The sequence below is a fragment of the Pogoniulus pusillus genome, chromosome 26 (genome assembly GCF_015220805.1).
Source record: "Pogoniulus pusillus isolate bPogPus1 chromosome 26, bPogPus1.pri, whole genome shotgun sequence".
NCBI lineage: Eukaryota > Metazoa > Chordata > Aves > Piciformes > Lybiidae > Pogoniulus > Pogoniulus pusillus.
In genome coordinates this window covers 1,568,844-1,591,907 of record NC_087289.1, presented here as the reverse complement: position 1 = coordinate 1,591,907, position 23,064 = coordinate 1,568,844, and the positions used below count along the sequence as shown (strand labels likewise).

The 23,064-nt window shown below is 46.9% G+C and overlaps 1 protein-coding gene across 3 annotated transcripts in view; it reads left to right on the top strand.

Annotated features, from left to right (window-relative positions):
- The window catches only part of MME (membrane metalloendopeptidase), a 49,874-nt gene that overhangs the window by 5,666 nt on the left and 21,144 nt on the right, over window positions 1–23,064 (top strand). For all 3 annotated transcript variants that reach the window (XM_064164965.1, XM_064164963.1, XM_064164964.1), the window contains 8 exons: window positions 748–783; window positions 7,296–7,457; window positions 8,949–9,029; window positions 9,730–9,825; window positions 9,906–10,024; window positions 11,167–11,232; window positions 16,643–16,777; window positions 19,641–19,742. In XM_064164965.1, the coding sequence (XP_064021035.1) occupies window positions 748–783; window positions 7,296–7,457; window positions 8,949–9,029; window positions 9,730–9,825; window positions 9,906–10,024; window positions 11,167–11,232; window positions 16,643–16,777; window positions 19,641–19,742 (797 nt within the window). The remainder of the gene's footprint in view (window positions 1–747; window positions 784–7,295; window positions 7,458–8,948; window positions 9,030–9,729; window positions 9,826–9,905; window positions 10,025–11,166; window positions 11,233–16,642; window positions 16,778–19,640; window positions 19,743–23,064) is intronic.

The window sequence follows — 23,064 nt, the reverse complement described above, 5'->3', positions numbered from 1 at the left end:
CCTTTTACAGGCTGCTGCAGGACTCTTGGTGCATGTAGCCACACTAAGAGCTGCTGGGATCCAGCAGCCACATCAAAATACTTGAGAATAATTCCATTCAGGGGTAAATATCTTGGTAATTGTTGGAAAAAAGATTACAGAGAGGCTAACATTTCCATTTGGGGTCAAACTAGAAAGTTTCCTTCCCCTGGCAGTGAAATGCTTTGTTTCAGTTTAAAGTGCTTAATAATTTTGTTTAAGCTTCTGATCTTGGTCTAGTTCAGGCATGGGATGGAAACCTGCCACTCTGAAACAGCAACACAGAACTATCTAAAGTCTCTAAAGGAAACTTTTTCATGTTCCTGCACCTTGAGAGTGAATCTCTCAGAATTTTCAGCTAATTCCTCCAGGACCTTGATGGGTATTACTAAAGCCAAGCTGACTTTGCAGCTGCCTTCACTCCATGTGCTGATTTTCTCCATTCCCCACACACACCTTTGTTACAAAAATAGCATTTTGCCCCCCTCTAATTAATTGATAAAAGATTTTCCTCTGCCAGCTACCCAAACTGCCCATGATGAGTGACCAGCACTGAATGACCCTAAGTGAATGAAGATGATAGCACCTTCTAAATACTGACTGACTGAGAGCAGTGTCCACTCACCTTTACATTTAGAAGAGCCTGTCAGTGAAAAGCTTATTTACAGCAGGCTTTGCTGTTACTGACATTCAGTAAAGAATTAACACTATGACTGTATCCTCTTTCAGATGGGATCTGCAAGACCTCAGACTGCATAAAATCAGGTAAGAATGCATTTCCCTTTGGAGTTAATTTCTGTATAACCAATGTGCAATGCTCCCATCTAGCTGCAGACAAACACCCTGAGGCATGGATTCTGCTAGCCCACATCATTTTGTTTAGCCTGTTTCTTCTCCAGCTGTAAAATCCTGTGGTGAGATAGTGTCAGATCTTACCAAGCCATCAGAGGCTGGCTAGTTTAAAACTTAGAAACACACAGGAGAACATTTCCACCTCCAGAACATCCTTTAGGTCAATCAGAAGATGGCTCTTCCCCACGCCTACCTCCAGATCAGAATTCAAGCTGAGGCCATGTCTCTGAAGAGATGGAGATTAGGGAGAAAATCCTGAGAGTGAGGGTGGGGAGACAGTGGCAGAGGTTGCTCAGGGAGGCTGTGGATGTCCCCTCCCTGGAGGTGTTCAAGGTCAGGTTGGATGGGGCCTTGAACAACCTGATCTAGCAGCAAGTTCCTGCCCATGGCACAGGAGTTGGAACTGGATGATCTTTAAGGTCTCTTCTGTGAAGAAGATACCTGGGAGCCATGGGAGGCTTCCAAAAGAATTTGATTTGTAGGCCCCATCTGGACTTGCAGTCATGTCAGAAAGAGCTTAGAAAGGTGATTAGGTAAGTTTCCTTACTTCCATGGGACTGCTCATTTTAGGGCTCATTTTAGGTAGTAGCCAGAGGAGCTAAGTTGACTGCCCTCACACCTTGGTTCTGCTGCAGTCATGCCCTGGTGAAACCTCAGTGAAGGCCATGGTCTCACTAACTGCACAGTGTCATCAGCACAAAGTTATTTTCCAGGTTCATTTCAGATGGTCATAATGTCTTCTAGCTACCTTTCCAAGGTACTTTGCTGCCACCATGAAAGAGGTTCCGACAGGTGGTGTAATGCTGAAAGGACTCAAAAAGGAGCAGCAGCAGAAGGTTTGGAGAAATGAAAGATCAAATAAGATCTGAAGAAATGCAGAAGCTCTGACTTCTGACCCCCTTGTGACCTGCACTCAGTGTTGTTGGGGACACCCACCAGAAGGGACTGAGGATCTGCAGGGTCTGTTAGTGTTGTAGCACTGAGACTTTGCCCTGGGGGAGGCAGTTAGGATCAGTTTGGATGTGCTGGTCCTTACAGAACTATGAGCTCCAAGTCCTGCATCTGTCTGGAAATGATTCAGAACAGAGAGCTGTGAGCATAGTTGAGTTTAAATTGCAGTTAACTGAGCCAGGAACTCCATGGATGCATTTCAGGCAGAACTTGCTAGCGACCTGTTGGGCCTCCTCCATACCTACAGGGCCATTAAATGATACACAGAGTAAGAAAAAGGAGGCAACTTTTGGTCAGGATGGCATCACCTACAAGACTTCTCTGATCTGGTGGTCACTAGAGTGAGCGAGTTCTAGGCTCCAGAGGCAGAACATTGTGACTCAGGAGCACAGAGAGGTTAGCTGGTGTCTGCTCCAGCCTCCACTGCTCCAAAAGCTCCACAAATAGTTCCAAGAGTCTGTCAAGTCTCTGTCATTTAATTACAAAGTCATACTTTAAAATGCAATGTAAAAGGGCTTGAGGCAGAGAAAGAAGTTGTTATTACTGCTGTTTAGTTGTCAGCCTACTGGAATGACTCTACAAGCTTAGTACTACTTCAAATCAGGACTTTGTAAGTGGTCAACTTTAACTTGATTGCTTCTTCAAGACCCTGTAGGTCATCTTTAACTTGGCTGCTTCTTCAAGACCCTGTAGGTCATCTTTAACATGGCTGCTTCTTCAAAGACCATGTAGGTCATCTTTAACTTGATTGCTTCTTCAAGACCCTGTAGGTCATCTTTAACTTGATTGCTTCTTCAAGACCCTGTAGGTCATCTTTAACTTGGCTGATTCTTCAAAGACCCTGTAGGTCATCTTTAACTTGGCTGCTTCTTCAAGACCCTGTAGGTCATCTTTAACATGGCTGCTTCTTCAAAGACCATGTAGGTCATCTTTAACTTGATTGCTTCTTCAAGACCCTGTAGGTCATCTTTAACTTCACTGCTTCTTCAAGACCCTGTAGGTCATCTTTAACTTGGCTGCTTCTTCAAGATCATGGATGGAGGAGAAGATAGAGTAAAAGTTAGACAGAGGCAGAATGCAGGAAGTGTTAACTCTGGAATACTGCTTGTGGTCTTTCAGGAAATGTCCTCAGCAACAGACCTGAACTGGTAACTCCTCAGACAAAAACTGACCACTATTGGGACAGATCTTTGCAGACAAAAAGACCAAAAAAAGCCTGGCTGGGGCACTCAGTGCCATAGTCTGGTTGATTGGCCAGGGCTGGGTGCTAGGTTGGACTGGATGAGCTTGGAGCTCTCTTCTAGCCTGGTTGATCCTATGATCCTATGATTCTATAGTACCTTTAAGAGAGCAGAAGAAGCATAATGAAAATTCACTTGGTTCTAGGCAGGGTCAGCTGTTTGTGATCCTCTGTAGCTTGTAGAAGCCAACAGGCACTGCTTACTTCCCTGAGCTCAACCAGCACAGGCATGAGAAAGGGGAATTTTGCTCTCTGAGCTCGGTTTCCCCTAGGTAAGCACCTTGTGTTTCTCCTGTATCCTCCCCAGGCCACGGGGTGTTGTGTCAGCTCCTATCACTTTATTAGTAAGCTATTAAAGCAACAACTGGCAGTCAGGAGTACTACAATAAAATTAATCATTAAGTGGCTGAGATAAGGCTCTGCATTCCTCAGTGACAGTTAGGAAATTGAATAAACAAGTGAGAGGAGGAAAAAAACCCAAACACTGGGTCACCAAAGCAGTGCTGAGGACTCCTGAAGGGTGTACCATGCCTTTATCTGTGTTTGTGTATATAGAAATTAACCTCTGGTAGAACTAACCCAATAAAACACTCATCACTTGGTATCTCCAGAGCAAAAACATTTCAGTGTCTACAGCCATTGAAGTACCATAAAGCTTCTTTGGGGTTCAATATCAACTAATATACAACCTGGAGAAAGTTTAGGATCCTGTCCTGCCTAGCTGGGCCTGCTGACTGAAGGGGCAATTCATAGGTCACCACACCTCTGGACCTGGTCAATGACAAAGTTAGAATCATAGAAACATAGAATCAGTCAGGGTTGGAGGGGACCACAAGGATCAGCCAGTTCCAACCCCCCTGTCATCCTCAGGGACACCTCACACCAGAGCAGGCTGCACACAGCCTCAGCCAGCCTGGCCTTAAACACCTCCAGGGATCAGGCTTCCACCACCTCCCTGGGCAACCCCTGCCAGGCTCTCACCACCCTCATGCTGAACAACTTCTTCCTAACATCCAATCTGAATCTCCCCATTTCTAGCTTGGTTCCATTCCCCCCAGTCCTATCACTACCAGACAGCCTAAAAAGTCACCTTCCAGTGTCTCACCACTCTCATGTTGAAGCCTTGGTTTCAGTAGATACATGGCAGCAACCAAAGCATGAATCCTGGGGTTTAGATGTGCAAACTACCCTCCTAAGGAGAGTACTTAATGCATGGGCTTTGCGTGGGGCCCTAAGTGAGAGGCTGCAGCTCCCAAGGCTGAGCTCTTTCTGTTACATTTGCAGTGCTTAAACTTCAGCTTTTGGTCAGAGCTGAAGAGGTGGTCCTGGCTGGCCTGGGAGTTCCAGCAGATGCACCAAGGAGTGCCTGTTTCTGGGTGACAGCAGCAGACAGGGAACAGCAAGCAAATGCTGACTACAAACAGAGCAACCTGATTCCTCAGGTTGCCCAGACAGTTCATCATGTCTCACATTTACACAAGATGTGGGTTTCTCCTGGGTTTTGGTGACAAGACAATGGACAAAAGCTATATTCTCTCGAGGTCAGCTTGCCCTGTCCTGCCATTGCTTCTTGGCACTGCTCTGAGTGAGCCAGCCACTGTGCCCAGGCCTGACTGTTAAAGCTTTGTTGCTGGACTAACACATGCCAAGGTAATCCCAGAGACTGCTGCCTTTCAGATGGTGCTCCAGCCCAGCAGAGAGTGTGATAAGGACACTTCTAAACCAAGAGATGTTTGTAATCATTAACAATATTCCTCTTTTACAGCAAATAGATGGAGCTAGGACAGGAATAAAGTGCACTGCCCAAAACATTCCCTTTCCACAACGAGACAGACTAGAAAGAAGTCTCAGAGTTCACACAGCACAGCTGGGGTTGGACATGGCCTCTGGAGATCACACAGTGCAGCAGCTCTGCCTAAAGCAGGGGCAGCTGGAGCAGGTTGCTCAGGGTCTTGTCCAGTCAGGTGTTGATTATTTCCCAGATGGCAACTTCCCAGAAACCCATTCTGGAGCTGGACCACCCTTAGAGTAAGAAGTTCAGAGGGACTTTTTTTTGCCCTCCCCTTTCTTTATTCTTGTTTGTGCCCATTGCCTCTTGTCCAAGTTTAGAAAGAGAGGGGAAATTCCAGAGTGGACAGCAGGACTGGCTGCCTGCATTGTTGGGAATGGGTAAAAACAAGTCAAACTTCCTAAATCCACGGGGGAATTTCACAGTCTCTGGCTGCTGGCACGATCCTGTCTCCTTCCCAATTGATCTCAGCCTGCCATTGACTTGAGAAGGAAGAGAATCAGGTGGCAGACATTGTACCTAGTGCTGCAGTGGCTTTTATGCTCCCGAAGCATGAGCGACCTGTTCTGGCAGGAGGTGTCCCTGCCTATGGTGGGGGGGTGGAACTGGCTGAGCTTTGAGGCCCTTTCCAACCCAAGCCATTCTATGACCCTGTCATTCTATAACCAGTGTGGGAAGTGGATGTACAGAAGACAAACTGGTCCAGAGACAAGCAAGGCAGTCTATTCTCTGATAGGATCCCATGAAGCATCCCAACACTGAAAATGGGTGTGTGTGTTGCCACCTGCCGAGCACTGCACCACTGTAAACCCATCAGATGTTGGCCTCAACTCTAACAGTCCTAAGCCAACTGAAGATCCCAAGAAAAAGAGGGAAGGCAACCAGCATGCCTGCTGGAGCCTGCCTATCCACCTCTCATTTCTGCCAGCTCAGGAGCCACGGAAAATACTGAAAGTACTGGAGAAATGACTACAAATACTTGACTCAGCCCCTGGGGAGGAATGAACACATGGAATCACGAGCCTCACCCTTTGCTAAAAATAGAGTCTGGAAAATAGGAAGGCTAGGCAGTCTCCTGGGAAAGGCAGAGGTGTCACCAGCTCTTCCCTGACTCCTAGCACCTGTCCTTTCTGTGAGAGCCTTCATGCTAGCACAGGGTGCTGAAAGCAGCCTTAGTGGAACAGCAATGCGGAAGGGAGAAGGCACTGAAGGCTTCTGAACAGCAGCTGGTATCAGATCTCACTGAGAATCCCATGTCCTGATCAGTCACTGACTGCTTAGTCTTTGACAAGCTGCTTCAAAAGGGACAGCAAGATGCAGTATCAGCTCTACAACAAAAATCACTGTAGATCCAGGAGCATTAACAGTAAAAACTTCCCTGACAGGACCTCAAATGGTCCAACCAAGTCACTATTTTCTTGAACCAGACAGGACTCAGCGCAGCCTCCATCATATCTAATCACTGAAACTGTATTACAGGGGATGAGATTCCCCTCTGATCTGGGTTCTGCTTTTAGTTGGTGCTTTCACCTCATTTGCACCCAGAGAAGTGTAACTGAGACACCTTCCCTTGTATTTACAACGGAGCAGCACTGGCAGGGAGCAGCAGCACCAGCCAGTGTACCTGCCAGCAAACACGGGCAACAGAAGAGCCTGGAAGCTGCTGGCAGGGAAGGAACTGGAACTCGTTGTGCACTGACAGGTACTTTGGTCTAGAGGGATGAGAAGCTCCCCAGGAGCCAGCAGTGTCCTTGAGCAGCCCAGAAGGCAGCTGTGCTGCAGCAAGAGGAGTGTGGGCAGCAGGGCAAGAAAGGGGATTCTGCCCCTTGGCTCTGCTCTGATGGGACCCCAACTCCAATCTTGCCTCCAGTTTTGGTGTCCCCAGCATAAGAAGGACACAGCTGATGAAGTGAGTCCAGGGGAAGCCACAAACGTGATGCAAGGGCTGGGGGACCTCTGCTATGAGGACAGGCTGAGGGAGCTGGGGGTGTGCAGCCTGCAGAAAAGAAGGCTCCAGGGAGATCTTAGAGCTGCCTTGCAGTACCTGAAGGGTTCCTACAGGAAGGCTACAGAGAGACTTTTCATAAGGCAGTCTAGAGACAGGCCAAGGCCAAGGAGGAATGGTTTGAAGCTGAGGCAGAGCAGGGTCAGACTGGAGCTGAGGAAGAAGTGCTTCAGTATGAGAGTGGTGGTTCTCTGGAACAGGTTGCCCAAGGAGCCTGTGAATGCCTCCTCCCTGAAGCCATTCAAGGCCAGGCTGGATGAGAGCAGCAGAGGCAGGGGGGGCTGGAGTAGATGATCTCTAAGGTCCCTTCCCACCTAGGCCACTCTGTGACTACGATTCAAGCACATCTGAGCCTACTCTGAGCTGAAGGCAATATGTGTACTCCTCCCCTCTCCAGAGCAAACAGATGCATTCATTCCTATGCCTTGTCTGGTATACAGCAGCCCGAATCCTGGAGAACATGGACACCACTGCAGAGCCCTGCAAGGACTTTTACCAATATGCCTGTGGAGGATGGCTCAAGAGGAATGTCATCCCAGAAACCAGCTCCCGTTATAGCAACTTTGACATTTTGAGAGATGAACTAGAAGTTGTTTTAAAAGGTCAGTGGGGTTTGTGTGTGGGGACTATATAAAGTTTCTGCTTTGGCTTGCATGTTATTCTAATGAGATGTGGTTGTCTAGCAAAGCTTAAAAAGCTACCAAGCATTGCAGCTTCTTGGTGCTGGGTTCAGGATAAATCTACCACCACAAAGTGTTTGCTTGGAGGTTATGCTGTTGGGTCTGACACTGGAGTGGAGCTGACCAGAGCTGACCCTTCTGCTGTCTGACCTCTGTGTGCTCATCTGCATATTATAACAACTGAAATCCATATCATCACCCTCCTGCACTACCAGTAGCAGCCAAGCTAGACGGAGAAGGAGGAGGGCTGCCTGTGTCCAAGGCAGCTGAAATGCTGCAAGTTACTCCCTGGCATTCTTATGTCCTGCATATCTTCATTCCAGCAGCTGAATCCCAAAGAGCAGGCAAGCAAGTTTCTAATCAGTCACATCACCAACTCACAAATGTTCCTTTTCCCAGGGTGTTAAATGGTCCATATTCCCTTTTCCCAGACAAAAAGTCCAAGAAGCCAGTTTATCCTCATGGCACATTCTCCAAACCACTCTCTCCAGTCTGAATATCCTCTTTATGATTTTGCATGTCACCTGGCTCTGCAGTTTATGGATGCCACAGTGCTCCTCAGGCTTCAGCTGCAGTGGAGCAAAGCAACTGTAAAGCAGTAATTGGAGTCATTGTAAAGCAGTGGCAAGAGCAGGCAGCTCCACAAGGGAAGGGGAGCCAGGAGCAGACTGTGAAGGAGGCAGGCAGGAGCAGAGGCCTCACAGACAAGGGGCTCAGACCCACAGGACCCAGGCCAGAGAGCAGAGCAGGTGATGGTGACTGGGTTCAGCCAAAGCCTCATCCTCACCAGACAAGGCCACAGTCATGCAGCAGGTCTCAGGCAAGTCAGACACAGCAAAGTACAAGGCCAGGTGCAGCACACCTACAAGAATGTGGGCAAGGGACTGCCACAGACTGCTGCTCCTGAGCCAACAGCCACTGGATGCACAAGTGGAGGCACCAGGTGAGGCCTCTCAAAGCTTTCTTACAACGTAGCTGCTGCACCAAAGCAGACCCTGACCACCAAACGGCTGCAGGGAAGAGACTGCAGGTTAGAGTGACAGGACGAGAGGGTTATGGGCTGGTCAGTGCAGGCAGAGCCTGCTGGTACCCTCAAGGCCCTGAGAGCAGCTCTCTTCACACAACAGCTTGGTCCCTGAGAAGTCAGAGCATTTCTGTGTTGTCAAGGGTGACTCACAGGGTTTCTGTGAGGCTCCTCAATGCTCAGCGCAGTAACACAGATCAGTGTAATCACAAAGCCAAAGCATCTCCAGAGCCTTCTCTCCTCTCAAAGGCAAAGCTTCCCTGGAATCTGAGATGGACACAGAATATGCACTGTCCACCCTCTGGTCCTCAGGATGGTGTCCACTACGGTTCCTTCAGTACCTTTCCAGCTGAGATCAGACATGAGGGTAGATGTTCTGTCTGTTTCAGATGTCCTCGACACACCAAGCAGCAATGACATAGCAGCAGTGCAGAAGGCAAAAACTCTCTACAGATCCTGCATCAACGAAAGTAAGTGTCTCCTGGCTGGGGTACAGACAGGAGACCTAAACCTCACCCAGAGAATCTCACCTTCACAGGCAGCTGCACCTAGAGCCTGTACAGCACTGTTTGGAAGCTCTGCTGAAAACTCAAATGCTTCTGTTCCATAGTCACAGCAGAATGTCAGCAGTGAAAGGAGTGTGGCAGCTCCTGTTTTACTAGCTCGAGTATGTTAGATGAGATGACCTTACTCTCCAGTCACTAGACTGCTGCTAATACTCAAACCCTCTCAGTTCGATGTGAGTTAGCTTCTGTTACAGAAACTATCAGGGACAAGGTGAAAAACAGCTGCCAGAGCAGGCTGCTAGAAAGGGAGGGAGAGATTTAATTAGGAGTTTGGGACTGAGGAGCAGCAAACCAGCAGTGCTCCCTAAATCTTGTGGTTTTATAGTTCCTATAATGCTACTAATACTTCTGAAAATAGTTATTCCAAGCTACCTGCAGAGTGAAAATGCAATAGGTCTTTAGTGTCACAGTCACCAGGATTTGCAGTCATGGCTAAAAGTCTTTTGCAAGGGAAATGTTAAAGCACAGTCACAGACCAGAGCCTGTTCCTGTTGTGGTGATGAGGAAAACACATTTCTCAGCTCCATTCTTCTGAACTCAGAAGTAGGTGTAAGGTTGGTGTGGTTTAAAATGTCCTGGTAACTCCTTTGATTCCTTCCCAAAGCTACCATTGACAGCAGAGGTGGAAAGCCTTTAATCAGCTTATTGCCAAACATGTCTGACTGGCCTGTAGCAACAACTAACTGGGATGCTTCCTACGGTAAGACAATCTGCACTTACAACAGCACCTCTAAGTGCATAGCAAAGGCAAGAGACTGAGGCTACCTTCCATCTGCCTAGGCACTGCTTGGACAGCTGAGACAGCCATTGCACAGCTCAACTCCAGATATGGAAAGAAGGTCCTGATTAATTTTTTTGTTGGCACAGATGATAAAAACTCCTCAGCACATATCATTCATGTAAGTCTCTGTGGGTGGCTTTGCCCTGTTGATTACAGAAGTGCAGCAAAATGACTGCAAGCATAGGCATAAATGTTAACTGGGAGGGACACCACTGAAGGGACTTTTAGCAGAGCAAGTTGTAGATGAGTGAGTTTTCCAAGTTGAGTTCTCAGAGTGCAATGTCCATTCCCATCATGTGTGTCTGTGCACTCAGTGAGACACTTACAGACACAACTGATGTGTACACCGTGCAGCAGACAGACACGATCTTATGATGCATGCAAGCAGTAAGCAAACCTGATTTCCTCAGCATGGACTGGAGGCAGAATGCTCTGTCACTGAGAAGCTGGGCTAGAGTGCCAATGGCAGAAAGCCCACAAGGAGTGTGTTTTCACAAGGTATCAGATGCCAAAGCACCGACGGGACCTACTGGCACAGACCTGAAAGGGCCTGAGGGCATTTGCTTAAGGAGCATGTTGGGAGAGCCCTGCCTGCCTGTGTGAGCTGATCTCTGCAAATGGGCAGCCCCGAGGAAGGCAGCTTCATGTGCAGTCAGTCTTCAGCAGCTGCTCCTGCAACCCACCAGTGACAAGAGCAAAGGTCTCATCTTCCTTGTCAGTGGGTAGACAGATCCATTACTACATGGCACATAGGAGTTTCCAGGAGGCAGTAACTGCTTTGCTTGTCTCTGGACCAGTTTGTCTTCTGTACATCCACTTCCCACACTGGCTATAGAGTCACAGAATCATGGAATGGTTTAGGTTGGAAAAGACCTCAAAGCTCAGCCAGTTCCAATCCCCTTGACATAGGCAGGGACACTTCCCACTAGAATAGGTCACCCAAGGCCTCATCCAACCTGGCCTTGAACACCTCCAGGGGGAGGTAGCATCCAGTCTCCCTGGGCAACCTGTGCCAGTGTTCCACCACCCTCACTGGAAAGAACTACTTCCTAAAATTATGTGTGCTTTGCATTGTTCAGCAACAGAACAAACCAGACTGGAAAGACAGACCCAAAGTGCAGGGAGAGAGGAGGGGGGAATAGGCTGGAAGAGAAACTCCCCTTTGGCCAGAAGACAATTTGGCAGGAGTGCAGCATCCTAACTGCCCAAAGTGCTTTCCTATTTTGTCTTTAATCACTTAACTTTTATTGGCATTTCCAGATTGATCAGCCTGGGCTTGGCCTGCCTTCTCGTGACTACTACGAATGCACTGGCGCCTACAAAGAGGTAAGCTGGAGCTGACCCATCCCTGACTGCAGCTGAGGAGCTCAGAATCTCTTTTCAAGGCAGACCCTCAAGACTGGGGACAGGCAAAGAGCAGGAACAGTCCTTCTTAGTGGGGAGGGAAATGAAGAGCTACAGAGAAATGAGATCACAGGCAAGCAGAACTAAGTCAGCCAGGAGTGGGAGAGAGCCTAAGAAGTGTTGTGCAGATGAGACGTCACCTTGATGTCTGCTCTTCTGGCAGCACTGGCAGCCAAAGGGGTTTGCCTAGGCTCCAGCTGCCAGCTCTCTCTGCACTGGATGAGAAGGCTGCACATTCCTCTGGCATCACTACACCCCAGACATCCCAACCTGTTTCCCTTCCTGTGCCCCCCCTGCTTCTCTTCCATTCTTCTTGTCATCACTGAATGTAGATGTGAAGAAAGGTTCCACACAAGTGCTGTATGAATGTGCAGGGCAGAAGGGAGCAGCTACTTGACATTTTAGGACCTCTTGGAAGGAAGCATAGAACAACTTAGCTCCATTACACAGCTTCTGCTAGGCTTCACAGCTGGATAAAGAGGTGCCTCAGAAGTTGTATTAAGATAGAATCTGAGTGCTCATGGATCACCCCTGCTCTGCCACTACAAAAAGGATCCCATCTCTGATCGACTGGCAAGTGCTGCAGGGGTCAGTGGGCTCCAGCTGGAGTATTCATGGCACTAACAGGCTTAGAGAGAAAAAAAGCCATTCAGAGCCAAAGACACTTTTCTGCTTGAAAGAGCTTGACAGCCCCTGAGTATGTAACATCAGCAACTGATTCTGGTACCTACAATCTAGCTTGGGTTTGAATTAATCTTAAACTGGATTTTGTATGCATCCTTATTAACCTGTTAGCACTGATGCTGTGCTAATCTTGACTGTGCTGAAGTGAATCATATAATTGTAGAATCAACCAGGTTGGAAGAGACCTCCAAGCTCATCCAGTCCAACCTATCCCCCAGCCCTAGCACTAAGTGCCTCATCCAGGCTTTACTTGAACACCTCCAGGGACGGTGCCTTCACCACCTCCCTGGGCAGCTCATTCCAATGCCAATCACTCTCTCTGTGAAGAACTTCCTCCTAACATCCAGCCCATACTTTCCCTGGCACAACAAGAGACTGTCCCCTTGTTCTATTGCTGGTTGCCTGGGAGAAGTGCATGTACTTGTTGCAGTCACATAGCTGAAACTCACCACAGGAACCCTTCATTAGCCAGGGCTGTTCTGTGTAATTCAAAGCAGAAGCAAGGAGGAAGTGTACAAAGCATTTGGGGTCTGTAGGCATTTTGCTGATGTGCTAACAGCCAATGCTCTGATAGTGATGACATTGCAATACAGACCACATGCTAGTAAAGACACTCCTCACTGTGTTATCTGTTCAGCTCCATGTCAGCATCATCACATGTGCCATGGCCTCTAGGCGCTGGCTCATGCATCACAATCTGCTCCCTTCCTTGTATTACACTGAGTGCAGCACCAAAAGGCCATTCTCCTTCTAATCTCTGACCCACCCAAAGGTATCAAAACACCCTGCACTGCTGGGAAGTTGTGATCACAACAAGGTATCATCTGCACTTTAACCTCTGCCCTTATCAGGACCTCCCTCATCAGGCTAGAGGTGCAGTCTGTCAGCAGGCTATTTTGAGAAGCTTTTTTCCCTATGAGATCCACAATTCCTCTGGAGTTACTCTGACAGCCAAGTCCCCTCTGAAAGCCTACCAGGACACACACAGCCCACCTGAAGTGACCTAAGCTAGTTCTTTGCTGCCTGACCACACAGTCAGCTGCACTTCAGGCCAAGAATAAAGTCCACTGATTGAAACTTGAATCTCTGTTGACTTGCTGGTTTGGGGTAAAGTCACAGAATCACAGAACAGTAGTTGGAAGGGATGCCAGGAGATCATTGAGTCCAACCACTCTGCCAAGGCAGGGCCTCCTAGAAAGGGACACAGGAACACATCCAGGAGGGTTTGGAATCTCTCCAGAGATGGAGACTCCACCACCTCTCCGGGCAGCCTGCTCCAGCACCCTTAAATTAAAGATGCTGCTCCTCATGTTTAGATGAAACTTCTGATGTTCCAGTCCGTGCCCACTGCCCCTTGTCCATGTCTGCATGGAATGTTAAAGGTGTGAGTTTTCAAAAGGCCTTTAGAGGCTGGGTGTGTGCACCTGTGTGACTTGTAGCTGTCAGGACTTTCATGGGCTCTCTCTTGCTGCAAAAATAATCTGTCTGGATTAAAAACCACAGAGAGCTCAGCCCTTCAAGGTGCAGTGAGCCTCTGTCTCTGGAGTCTGCTGCCAGACCTCTCCCTGAGCTGCTCTGGCTTTCCCAACACCAAAATATTTCACTGTTTTAGCAGAAAATGCTGGTTTACAGGAAACAAATTTCTTATTAAACAGCTAATCTAACAGGATTGAATTTGTGTTGCACCTAAGCAGCATACTGAGAACAGCCTTTCTGCACCTGAGCAGCACATTGAGAGCAGCATTTCTGCACCTAAGCAGCACACTGAGAACAGCCTTTCTGCACCTGAGCAGCACACTGAGAGCAGCATTTCTGCACCTGAGCAGCACACAGAGAGCAGCATTTCTGCACCTGAGCAGCACACTGAGAACAGCCTTTCTGCACCTGAGCAGCACACTGAGAGCAGCATTTCTGCACCTGAGCAGCACACAGAGAGCAGCATTTCTGCACCTGAGCAGCACACTGAGAACAGCCTTTCTGCACCTGAGCAGCACACTGAGAGCAGCATTTCTGCACCTGAGCAGCACACTGAGAACAGCCTTTCTGCACCTGAGCAGCACACAGAGAGCAGCATTTCTGCACCTGAGCAGCACACTGAGAACAGCCTTTCTGCACCTGAGCAGCACACTGAGAGCAGCATTTCTGCACCTGAGCAGCACACAGAGAGCAGCATTTCTGCACCTGAGCAGCACACAGAGAGCAGCATTTCTGCACCTAAAATGCATACTGAGAACAGCCTTTCTGCACCTAAGCAGCACACTGAGAACAGCCTTTCTGCACCTGAGCAGCACACTGAGAGCAGCATTTCTGTTGACAGAAAAAGGAGAGTGGCTTTAAAAGGAATTAAAATAAGAATTTTGGTGAGACCCTGGCACAGGTTGCCCAAGGAAGGTCATGGATGGCCCTTCCCTGGAGGTGTTTGAGGACAGCTTGGATGAGGCCTTGAGCAACCTGGGCTAGTGGAAGGTGTCCCCCTGACTATACCACAGTGGTGGAGTCACCATCCCTGGAGGTGTTCGAGCAAAACTTGGCTGGGGCACTTAGTGCCATGGGCTGGTGGGTGCCAGGTTGGGCTGGGTGAGCTTGGAGCTCTCTTCCAACCTGCTCGATTCTATGATTCTAAATGATCTTTCCAGCCCCTTCCAACTCAAACCATTTTATTAATCCATAAATAAAATACAAATAAAACCAGTCTATAAATAAAATTACAAATAAAACCAGTCTATAAATTAAAATAAAAATGAAATCCATCTATATAGTAAAAATAAAATCAATCTGTAAATTCAACTAAAAATAAAATCCAGTGGTAAAGTAAAAATAAAAGCAGTCTGTAAATTAAAAGAAAAATACATTCAATCTAAAAGAAAAATCAGATCAGTCTATAAAGTAAACAAAAATACATTATAAACTAAAAACCAAATCAGTCTGTAAATTAAAATAAAAATAAAATCCATCTATTTAAAAAATGGTCTATATAGTAAACTGAAAACCAAATCAATCTATACATTAAAGTAAAAACACAATCAATCTATAAAATAAAACTAAAATCAGGCTGGAAATTAAAGTAAAAACGCAATCAATCTATAAAATAAAGCTAAAATCAGTCTGTAAAGTAAAATAAAAATCAAATCAGTCTGTAAAACTAAACTCAGTCTATAAAACTAAAATCAGTCTGCAAATTAAAACTAAACTCAGGCTATAAAACTAAAGTCAGTCTGTAAGTTAAAATAAAAGTAAACTCAGGCTATAAAACTGAACTCAGTCTGTAAATTAAAACTAGTCTATAAAACTAAAATCAGTCTGTAAATTAAAACTAAACTCAGCCTATAAAACTAAAGTCAGTCTGTAAATTAAACTAAAACTAAACTCAGTCTATAAAACTGACCTCAGTCTGTAATTAGAACTAAAATCAGTCTACAAAACTAAAATCAGTCTGTAAATTAAAACTAAACTCAGCCTATAAAACTAAAGTCAGTCTGTAAATTAAAACTAAACTCAGCCTATAAGACTAAAGTCAGTCTGTAAATTAAAACTAAACTCAGCCTATAAAACTAAAGTCAGTCTGTAAATTAAACTAAAACTAAACTCAGTCTACAAAACTGAACTCAGTCTGTAATTAGAACTAAAATCAGTCTACAAAACTAAAATCAGTCTGTAAATCAAAATAAAACTAAACTCAGCCTATAAAAATAAAGTCAGTCTGTAAATTAAAATTAAACTAAACTCAGTCTATAAAACTAAAATCATTCTGTAAATTAAAACTAAACTCAGTCTATAAAACTAAAATCAGTCTGTAAATCAAAATAAAACTAAACTCAGCCTATAAAACTGAACTCAGTCTGTAAATGACAACCAAACTAACCCCAGCCTATAAATTAAAACACCCCCACAATCGATCTGTTACATGAGAATAAAATCAGTCAATAAATTAAAAGAAGATCCATCTATAAACCAGACATAAAATCAGTCTGGAAATGAAAATAAAAATGGAATCCATCTGTAAAATAAATTGAGATCTGTAGATGCTTGAAGTGTGACTGTGAAGAGTCCTCCCTCCTTCCCCTCCACGAATCCTCCTGTGTGCGGCATCCTAAGGACCTTTCCTTGTCCCTAGGATATGCAAATATGCTAATGCAGAGGCAGCACCAGGATTTCTGAGTGTTCCAAGAAGCAAGGCAGGAGAGGCTCAGTGCTTCTGGGAATGATTTTCCCACAATGCTAATTCAACACAGCCCATCAGCATGGCTCTGGGTTTTATGTTTCTGGGAACAGTGCTCTTGGGAAGGGATATTTTTGGAAGTTGTAATTAAAGTGAGCTAGGAGGAAAAAAAATGAAAACAACAGGGGTGATGGCTTAAATATGGGAGATGCAAATGGCTCATTTGAAATAATGAAAACAGAGGGGCAGCAGTTGAGACTGTTTCGCTTTGAAGAGCACAATACATTCATCCAGCAATTTTCCATGAGGGAATTCTCCAAGTTCATTTCTGTTTGTGATCTAAGGGTAGGGCAGAATGAACGGAGTATGAAAGGGGTGAAGAAGTGCAGCTCATAAAGAGCTTAAAGACTCACAGAGTCTTAAAGCTACTCAAGGTATGCTAAAGTTGGGAGAGTTTGGAGTGTGCCATGTTTGTGTTTGTCCCTGCAGGCCTGTTCTGCCTATGTGGATTTCATGATCTCCGTAGCTAAGCTGATCCTGCAAGAAAGAAATATTACTTACGACGAGAACGAGGTTTCTGAGCAGATGAAGACAGTTATGGAGCTGGAGAAGGAGATTGCCAATGTAAGAAAAACATCCTTTAAATAACTGCCTTTCCCCTTAATACCTAAGGAAGCTAACTGTAAACTGAGTTGTTAAGTTACTTGCTAATGTTATTCTGCGGCACCAAAAATGTATGGGGCCTGGAACACCTTAGAGGAGCACGTAAGAAGCAGGACATGCCTTCTAAGGAGAGAGGGAAAATATTTGAGTTAGCTCCCTTCCAAAGAGCACAAGCTTTCATCCTAAGCTGTTCACAGAGCCCTTCAAGAGAAGAAAGGGAGCGAGAGAGACAGACCTGGTTTCTGTTTAGTCTCTTCTAAAAAGTGAGTTTGGGGAAATGCTTCCTGCCCTCTTCTACCTCTGCCCCCTTTCCCCATGGGCTGTTTGCTTATCGGAGCAGCAGATTCCCAGCCCTTGGCCTGCCGTGCCACACAGAGTAGTGTTTGTCCTGCCCACGCTGCTCCACAATGCTGATTGTTCCCAGAGCATTTTCAATCAATCACTGTTCCTCATCACAGTGTGCCCTGGAGAAGGCGCTGGGATGTCAACTTGCATGAAGAAAAACAAATGGAAAAGCAAGCATGCACGAGCAAAAATGGTTGGACTGGGTCTTAAAGGTCTTTTCCAGCCTTAATGATACTATGAACAACACGGCTGATGATTACTAAACATCTCAGAAGGACCTGAAGCTGAGGGTGATTGCAAACCAAGCTAAATACAAATCACAGAATCCTAGAATCAAGCAGGTTGGCAGAGAGCTCCAAGCTCATCCAGCCCAACCTAGCACCCAGCCCTGTCCAATCAACCAGACCATGGCACGAAGTGCCTCATCCAGGCTTTGCAAGAACACTTCCAGGGACAGCAACTCCACCACCTCCCTGGGCAGCCCATTCCAATGCCAATCACTCCCTTGAAGCTACACTGATAGAGTCTGGGTTTGGCAGAGGAAGAAGTTTCTTCCCCTACTTGTATAAAATAAACCCATCTGATTTTAATTCTTCTCCATGTTCTGTGAAACACACCTCTGGCTTAGATCAGAAAAGGAAAAAATATGAAAAGAAAAGGAGATAATTGGAGGAAGATTTGAAGGGGATTACAAAGGGAAGCCCCAACTGAAACGTCTGTAGAGCAGTTGCTGCTGCTATTGCTGCTAGAAAAACTACTGCTGCTAGAAAAACTACTGCTGCTAGAGCTGCTGGTAGGGGACAAACTGTTGCCTCCGTGCTTAACCTCTGGTCAAAAGCTTACACCAGCCTGAATGCTACTGGAAGAGAGCTGGCATTGTGCTCTTGAGAGTTTGTGAAACAGAAAAAGCCACTGAATACACAGTGGGATAGGAAAGAGGAAGGGGAAGAAGGACAGAAATCAGATCAGGCTTGGTGTGACTGGACTTGCAGAGCAGTTTAAACAGGCAATAACTGCTGTGCTCACTCCTAAGCCAGTCAGGTAAGAGCACTTCAGGCAGCAGGGATGCAGCTTCCCCTATGGGAAGTACCCTCACAAGATCACTCTTTTCCCATAATCATTTGTCTACCTAAATTTTCTTCCTCTACCATCAGAAAGTGGAAGGCATGAAGGAGGATCCAGGAATGCACTTCAGAAGCCTGCAGATGCAGTCTAGCAAGGGACACACTAATGTATGAGGAACCAGAAGGATATCCAAGAGGGCCTTCAGAGACCATGGGAATAGTTACCACTAGGTGCTGGATTTGCCTTCTCTCAGTCTACACCTTAACTGCAGAGACCTCCCTGCTAACATTTGCTGTCTGGAGATTCCAGTGATTAACTGGCCTCATAAAGCACCACCACAAACACAGGTCTCTGGCAGCCAGGCAGCTTTATTGTCTGCAATAAATGGGCCTAATACAGGCATGCCATTAAGGTGTTAATGTATGCACAGTTTAACATACTGGTGCAGAACCTCCTTGCCCAGGCTAATGCAAAGCTTATTGGAGTTGTGAGTTATGGCTGCCTGTCTGTTCTGGGAAGAACAGCCCAGACAGCACACACATCCTGAGCAGAAAGCTCAGCTGTGTTCCAACCACAGCACTCTGGGTGCCCTACACTCCATAAATCCATGTCCTTTGTTTGGGTGTTAGGAAGGTATTCTTTACAGCCAGGGTGGGGACACACAGAAAGAGTGACCACCCATTGGAATGGGCTGCCTGAGGAGGTGGTGGAGTCCTCATCCCTGGAGGTGTTTAAGAGGAGGCTGCATGAGGCACTTAGTGCCATGGGTTGGTTAGTTAGAAAGGTTAGGTGACAGATTGGACATGATGATCCTAAAGGTCTTTTCCACCCTGGTTAATTCTGTGATTCTGTGACACTGGAACAGGTTGCCCAGGGAGGTTATGGATGCCCCCTCCCTGGAGGTGTTCAAGGCCAGACTGGATGAAGCTTTGAGCAACCTGGGCTAGGTGAAAGTGTCCCTGCCCATGGCAGGGAAGTTCAACTTGATGAACTTTGAGGTCTCTTCCAACCCAAACCATGCTATAAATAATCTGAGATTCCCTTCTGCCAAGATTTTGCACCCTGCATCACCCCATGGGTGTCATGGGATACTCTTGTGCTGGGTGTGTCTGGTGGTACCAGGTTCTGCTCAGTGCTGTGGGTCTGTGTTCCTGCACAGCCTCAGCTGCTGCTGCAGCCCAAAGAGCAGAGCTGCAAAGCTTGCTGGCAGAAACGTAGCTGATTTAAGCTGGCATTTGCTAAGTTTTTATCCACAAAGCACTGGCCATATCCTCCTGTAAGCTACTTTGCTCTGAATGCAAACTTATCTTTTAAGCCAGAAAAACTCATTTTCTTACTTTTCACTTCCACTTACTGAAATTGCTGTGAATTGCCTCAATAGTCTGAGTGATTCTCTCCTTTTTAACTTGGATAGGCAACAACGAGGTCTGAAGACAGAAACGATCCACTTCTGCTGTACAACAAAATGACCTTGGCACAACTCCAGAACAACTTCTCCTTGGAAATCAACCAAAAGGTGAGTGATCAATAAGCTGATATTTTAACCTCCAGTTTGTGAGTGACTAAGGGCAAACAATGAAGCCTGACAACTATTTCTTTTAAACACATTACTTCTTGAGCTGGGACATGTTTGAATTGAGCAGAATATGTGACCTAAACATCTGCTGACTTTAAACTGTGTGTAAAAGACTCTGCTTCTGTACCTAGTTTCTTCTCACTTGAAGGCAGATCTGACCCTCTGCCTCAATATAGAGAGATGGAAAAGGACAAAGGAAAAAACAATCCCATGAGCTTGATTTATCCTCATGGACTGTGTACAGTTCTGGAGCCCCCAACCCAGGAAGGACATGGAACCATTTGAACCAGTCCAAAGGAGGCCACCAAGATGCTGAGAGGGCTGCAGCAGCTCTGCTCTGAGCACAGGCTGAGAGAGTTGGGGCTCTGCAGCCTGCAGAAGAGAAGGCTTCCAGGAGATTTTGGAGTGGCCTTGCAGGATCTGAAGTGGGCTACAGGAAGGCTGGGGAGGGACTATTGACAAGGTCTGGTAATGACAGGATGAGGAGGAATGGGTTTGAAGTGGCAGAGGGGAGATTGAAACTGGATGTTAGGAAGAAGTTCTTTGCAGTGAGTGTGGTGAGAGACTGGCACAGGTTGCCCAGGGAGGCTGTGGATGCTCCCTCTCTGGAGGTATTCAAGGCCAGGCTGGATGAGGCCTTTGGCAGCCTGTTCTAGTAGGAGGTGTCCCTGCCTACGGCGGGGGGGTGGATCTTTGAGGTCCCTTCCAACCTAAACCATTCTGTGACTCAGGATGGCAAAACCTGCAGTACAAACCCCTTGCTGCAAGTCAGAGCACAGATAAAGTCCCTTCCTATCTACTTATCACAGCAGCTCCAGAGGGATTCAGAAGCAATCAGGCAGAGGGGGGCACATTCAGAACAAGAAGTCCTCCTCTCCCACCATGCCCTCGGTAAGAAGTGCTCCCAAAGCATGCAGAAAGAAGCCAGAAAGTCCTTCCTAAGGATCAGGAAATCTCTGCCCATTCCTCTCCCTGTAGCTCTCCCAGGATGTTTCAGCTGTGCCTTCTGACCCTGAGCCAGGTGTCATTTGTGCACTATAACCTTCAACTCCTGGAGCCACAAAGTCCAGCCAGAGCCCAGCCAGAGCTGGTAAGCCATGGGAGTGCCTGCTCAGTGGCACCGTGTCCTACCTAGACACGGACGTCTCTATCATCAGCGACTCCTCCTTCAGCGCCTGGCACAACAGGCAAGCAGTTAACTGAGGTGTCACATGGAGGGTACAGTGGCCTGGCTGGCAGGAGGGCACCACTGACTCTTCAGAGGCCACTCAGGTACTATCAAAGCCTGACCCAGATTCCTGCCACAGCTTCATTAAGTGCTGATATTGTCAGGGACTTCACATTCTTCAACTTTAAAGCACAGGACACTTCACTCCTGCCCACCTTAATCTGTCTGATGATTTACCTTCTGCCCCAGGGCTCAACTGAACTGCACTGCAGTCCCAGAGTCAGAAACTAACTTCTCTTGTCACAGAATGGTATTGCCCTGCTTATTTTTAGTTCCTGGGGAGTGCTGCAGATCAGCAATAATCATTTGCTCTAAATTTATCCCAAAAAGCTCAAAAGACACTTGATGGGAGTTGGTAGCATTGTTGTAGCTGTCTAAGGATAGAACAGCAATTATCCCTGAGATTAGCTGGAAGTTGGCTGCCTCTCTTTCAAACTTGAAGTGATTCTGCTCCTGAAAGCTTATCTGCTTCCCTCAGCTCCGTGAGTTTGTCTGATAAAAGGCATTAGCTCTTCTTATAAAACTTCCTCTCAAAAGATAGAGGCTGGGGAAATGCTTCTCAAAGCAAGAGGCACAACAGAAAGGTTTAAGCTCCTAACAACAAAACAGACAGAAGATCTGCTTTTCATGCATGAGACACCTCCCTGGTCACCACTGAGATGGTACCTGGGGTAAAAGCACTCAACAGCTTCAGAATTCTGGGGTGCATCAAGGCAAGTGTGGCCAGCAGGTCTAGGGAGGTTCCTTCCCCCTCTACTCTGCCCTGGTGGGAACAGACCTGGAATCCTGCATCCAGTTTTGGGTTCCCCAGTTCAAGAGAGACAGGGACCTACCAGAGAGAGTCCAGTGGAGGCTATGAAGATGTTGAAGGGACTGGAACACTTCTCCTATAAAGAAAGACTGGGAGCTCTGGAGCTGTTTAGTCTGGAGAAGGCTGAGAGGGGATCCTGTCAGTGTCTATAAATGTCTGAGGGCTGGGTGTCAAAATGAAGGTGCCAGGCTCTGTTTGGTGGTGCCCAGTGACAGAACAAGGAACAATGGGTACACACTGGAACCTCAAAATGAGGAGAAACTTCTTTATGGTGAGGATACTGGAGCCCTGAAGAAGGCTGCCCAGAGAGGTTGTGGAGTCTCCTCTGAAGACTTTCAAGACCCATCTGGATGCCTTCCTGCATGACCTGCACTGGGTGATCCTGCTTTGGCAGGGAGCTTGGACCCAGTGATCTCTGAGGTCCCTTTCACCTCCTACCATTCTATGACTCTGTGAATTCTGATGACGATTTTCAGCTTCTGTTTGGAATCACTTTCTGAGTCCAAGGTTGGCCCACAGAGGCCAGAGATGAGGAAGCCCTGGACCACCAGGGAGAATCTGAAGCCACATGTGTCGCTTACTGCAGAAGCGAATGGAGCCACTGGGGCAATATACAACACTCTGCAAGTGACTGTGCCCACAGGCCACCTTCTCTCAGCAAGCCAGAAAATTACTCTGCTCTCCAGCCAGTCCTCCTGCTCTCTGAAGCAAACAACACTGCCAGGCAAAGATTACCAAAGGGAAATTACTTGTTTATCAGCAAACGAGTAAGAGTTTCCAGCTGAGAGTGCCCAGGCACTGCAGCGATGCTGTGCTCAGCCCAGATGGACCCCACAGAATGAAAACCAAGCTTTGCATAGGTTGTGTGAGCCTCTCACAATGATGAATGCAGCAAAAAGAAAGTCTGGGGTTAGGGCCAGAGCAGCAGCAAACAAACAACCACCCCAGCCTTTGTCAGATTTCTCAGGCTGACCCTGCTGGCAAATCTTTGCTTCCCCAGTACCAGAGGACAATTCATTACAGAGAGTGGATTTAGAGTGTCTGTTTTAAAGCCTATTGAAAGAAATCCTTTTATGGACTTCAGTGTACTTCAGAACAAGTCCTTGCCACATGCTTCAGAATGCATGGCTAAATATACCATGAGCCCTGCAGCCCCCCAGGTGCAGAGACACTGGGCCTTGGGTCTTGGCCAAATACAGCAAAAAGGCAGCTAAGATTTTACT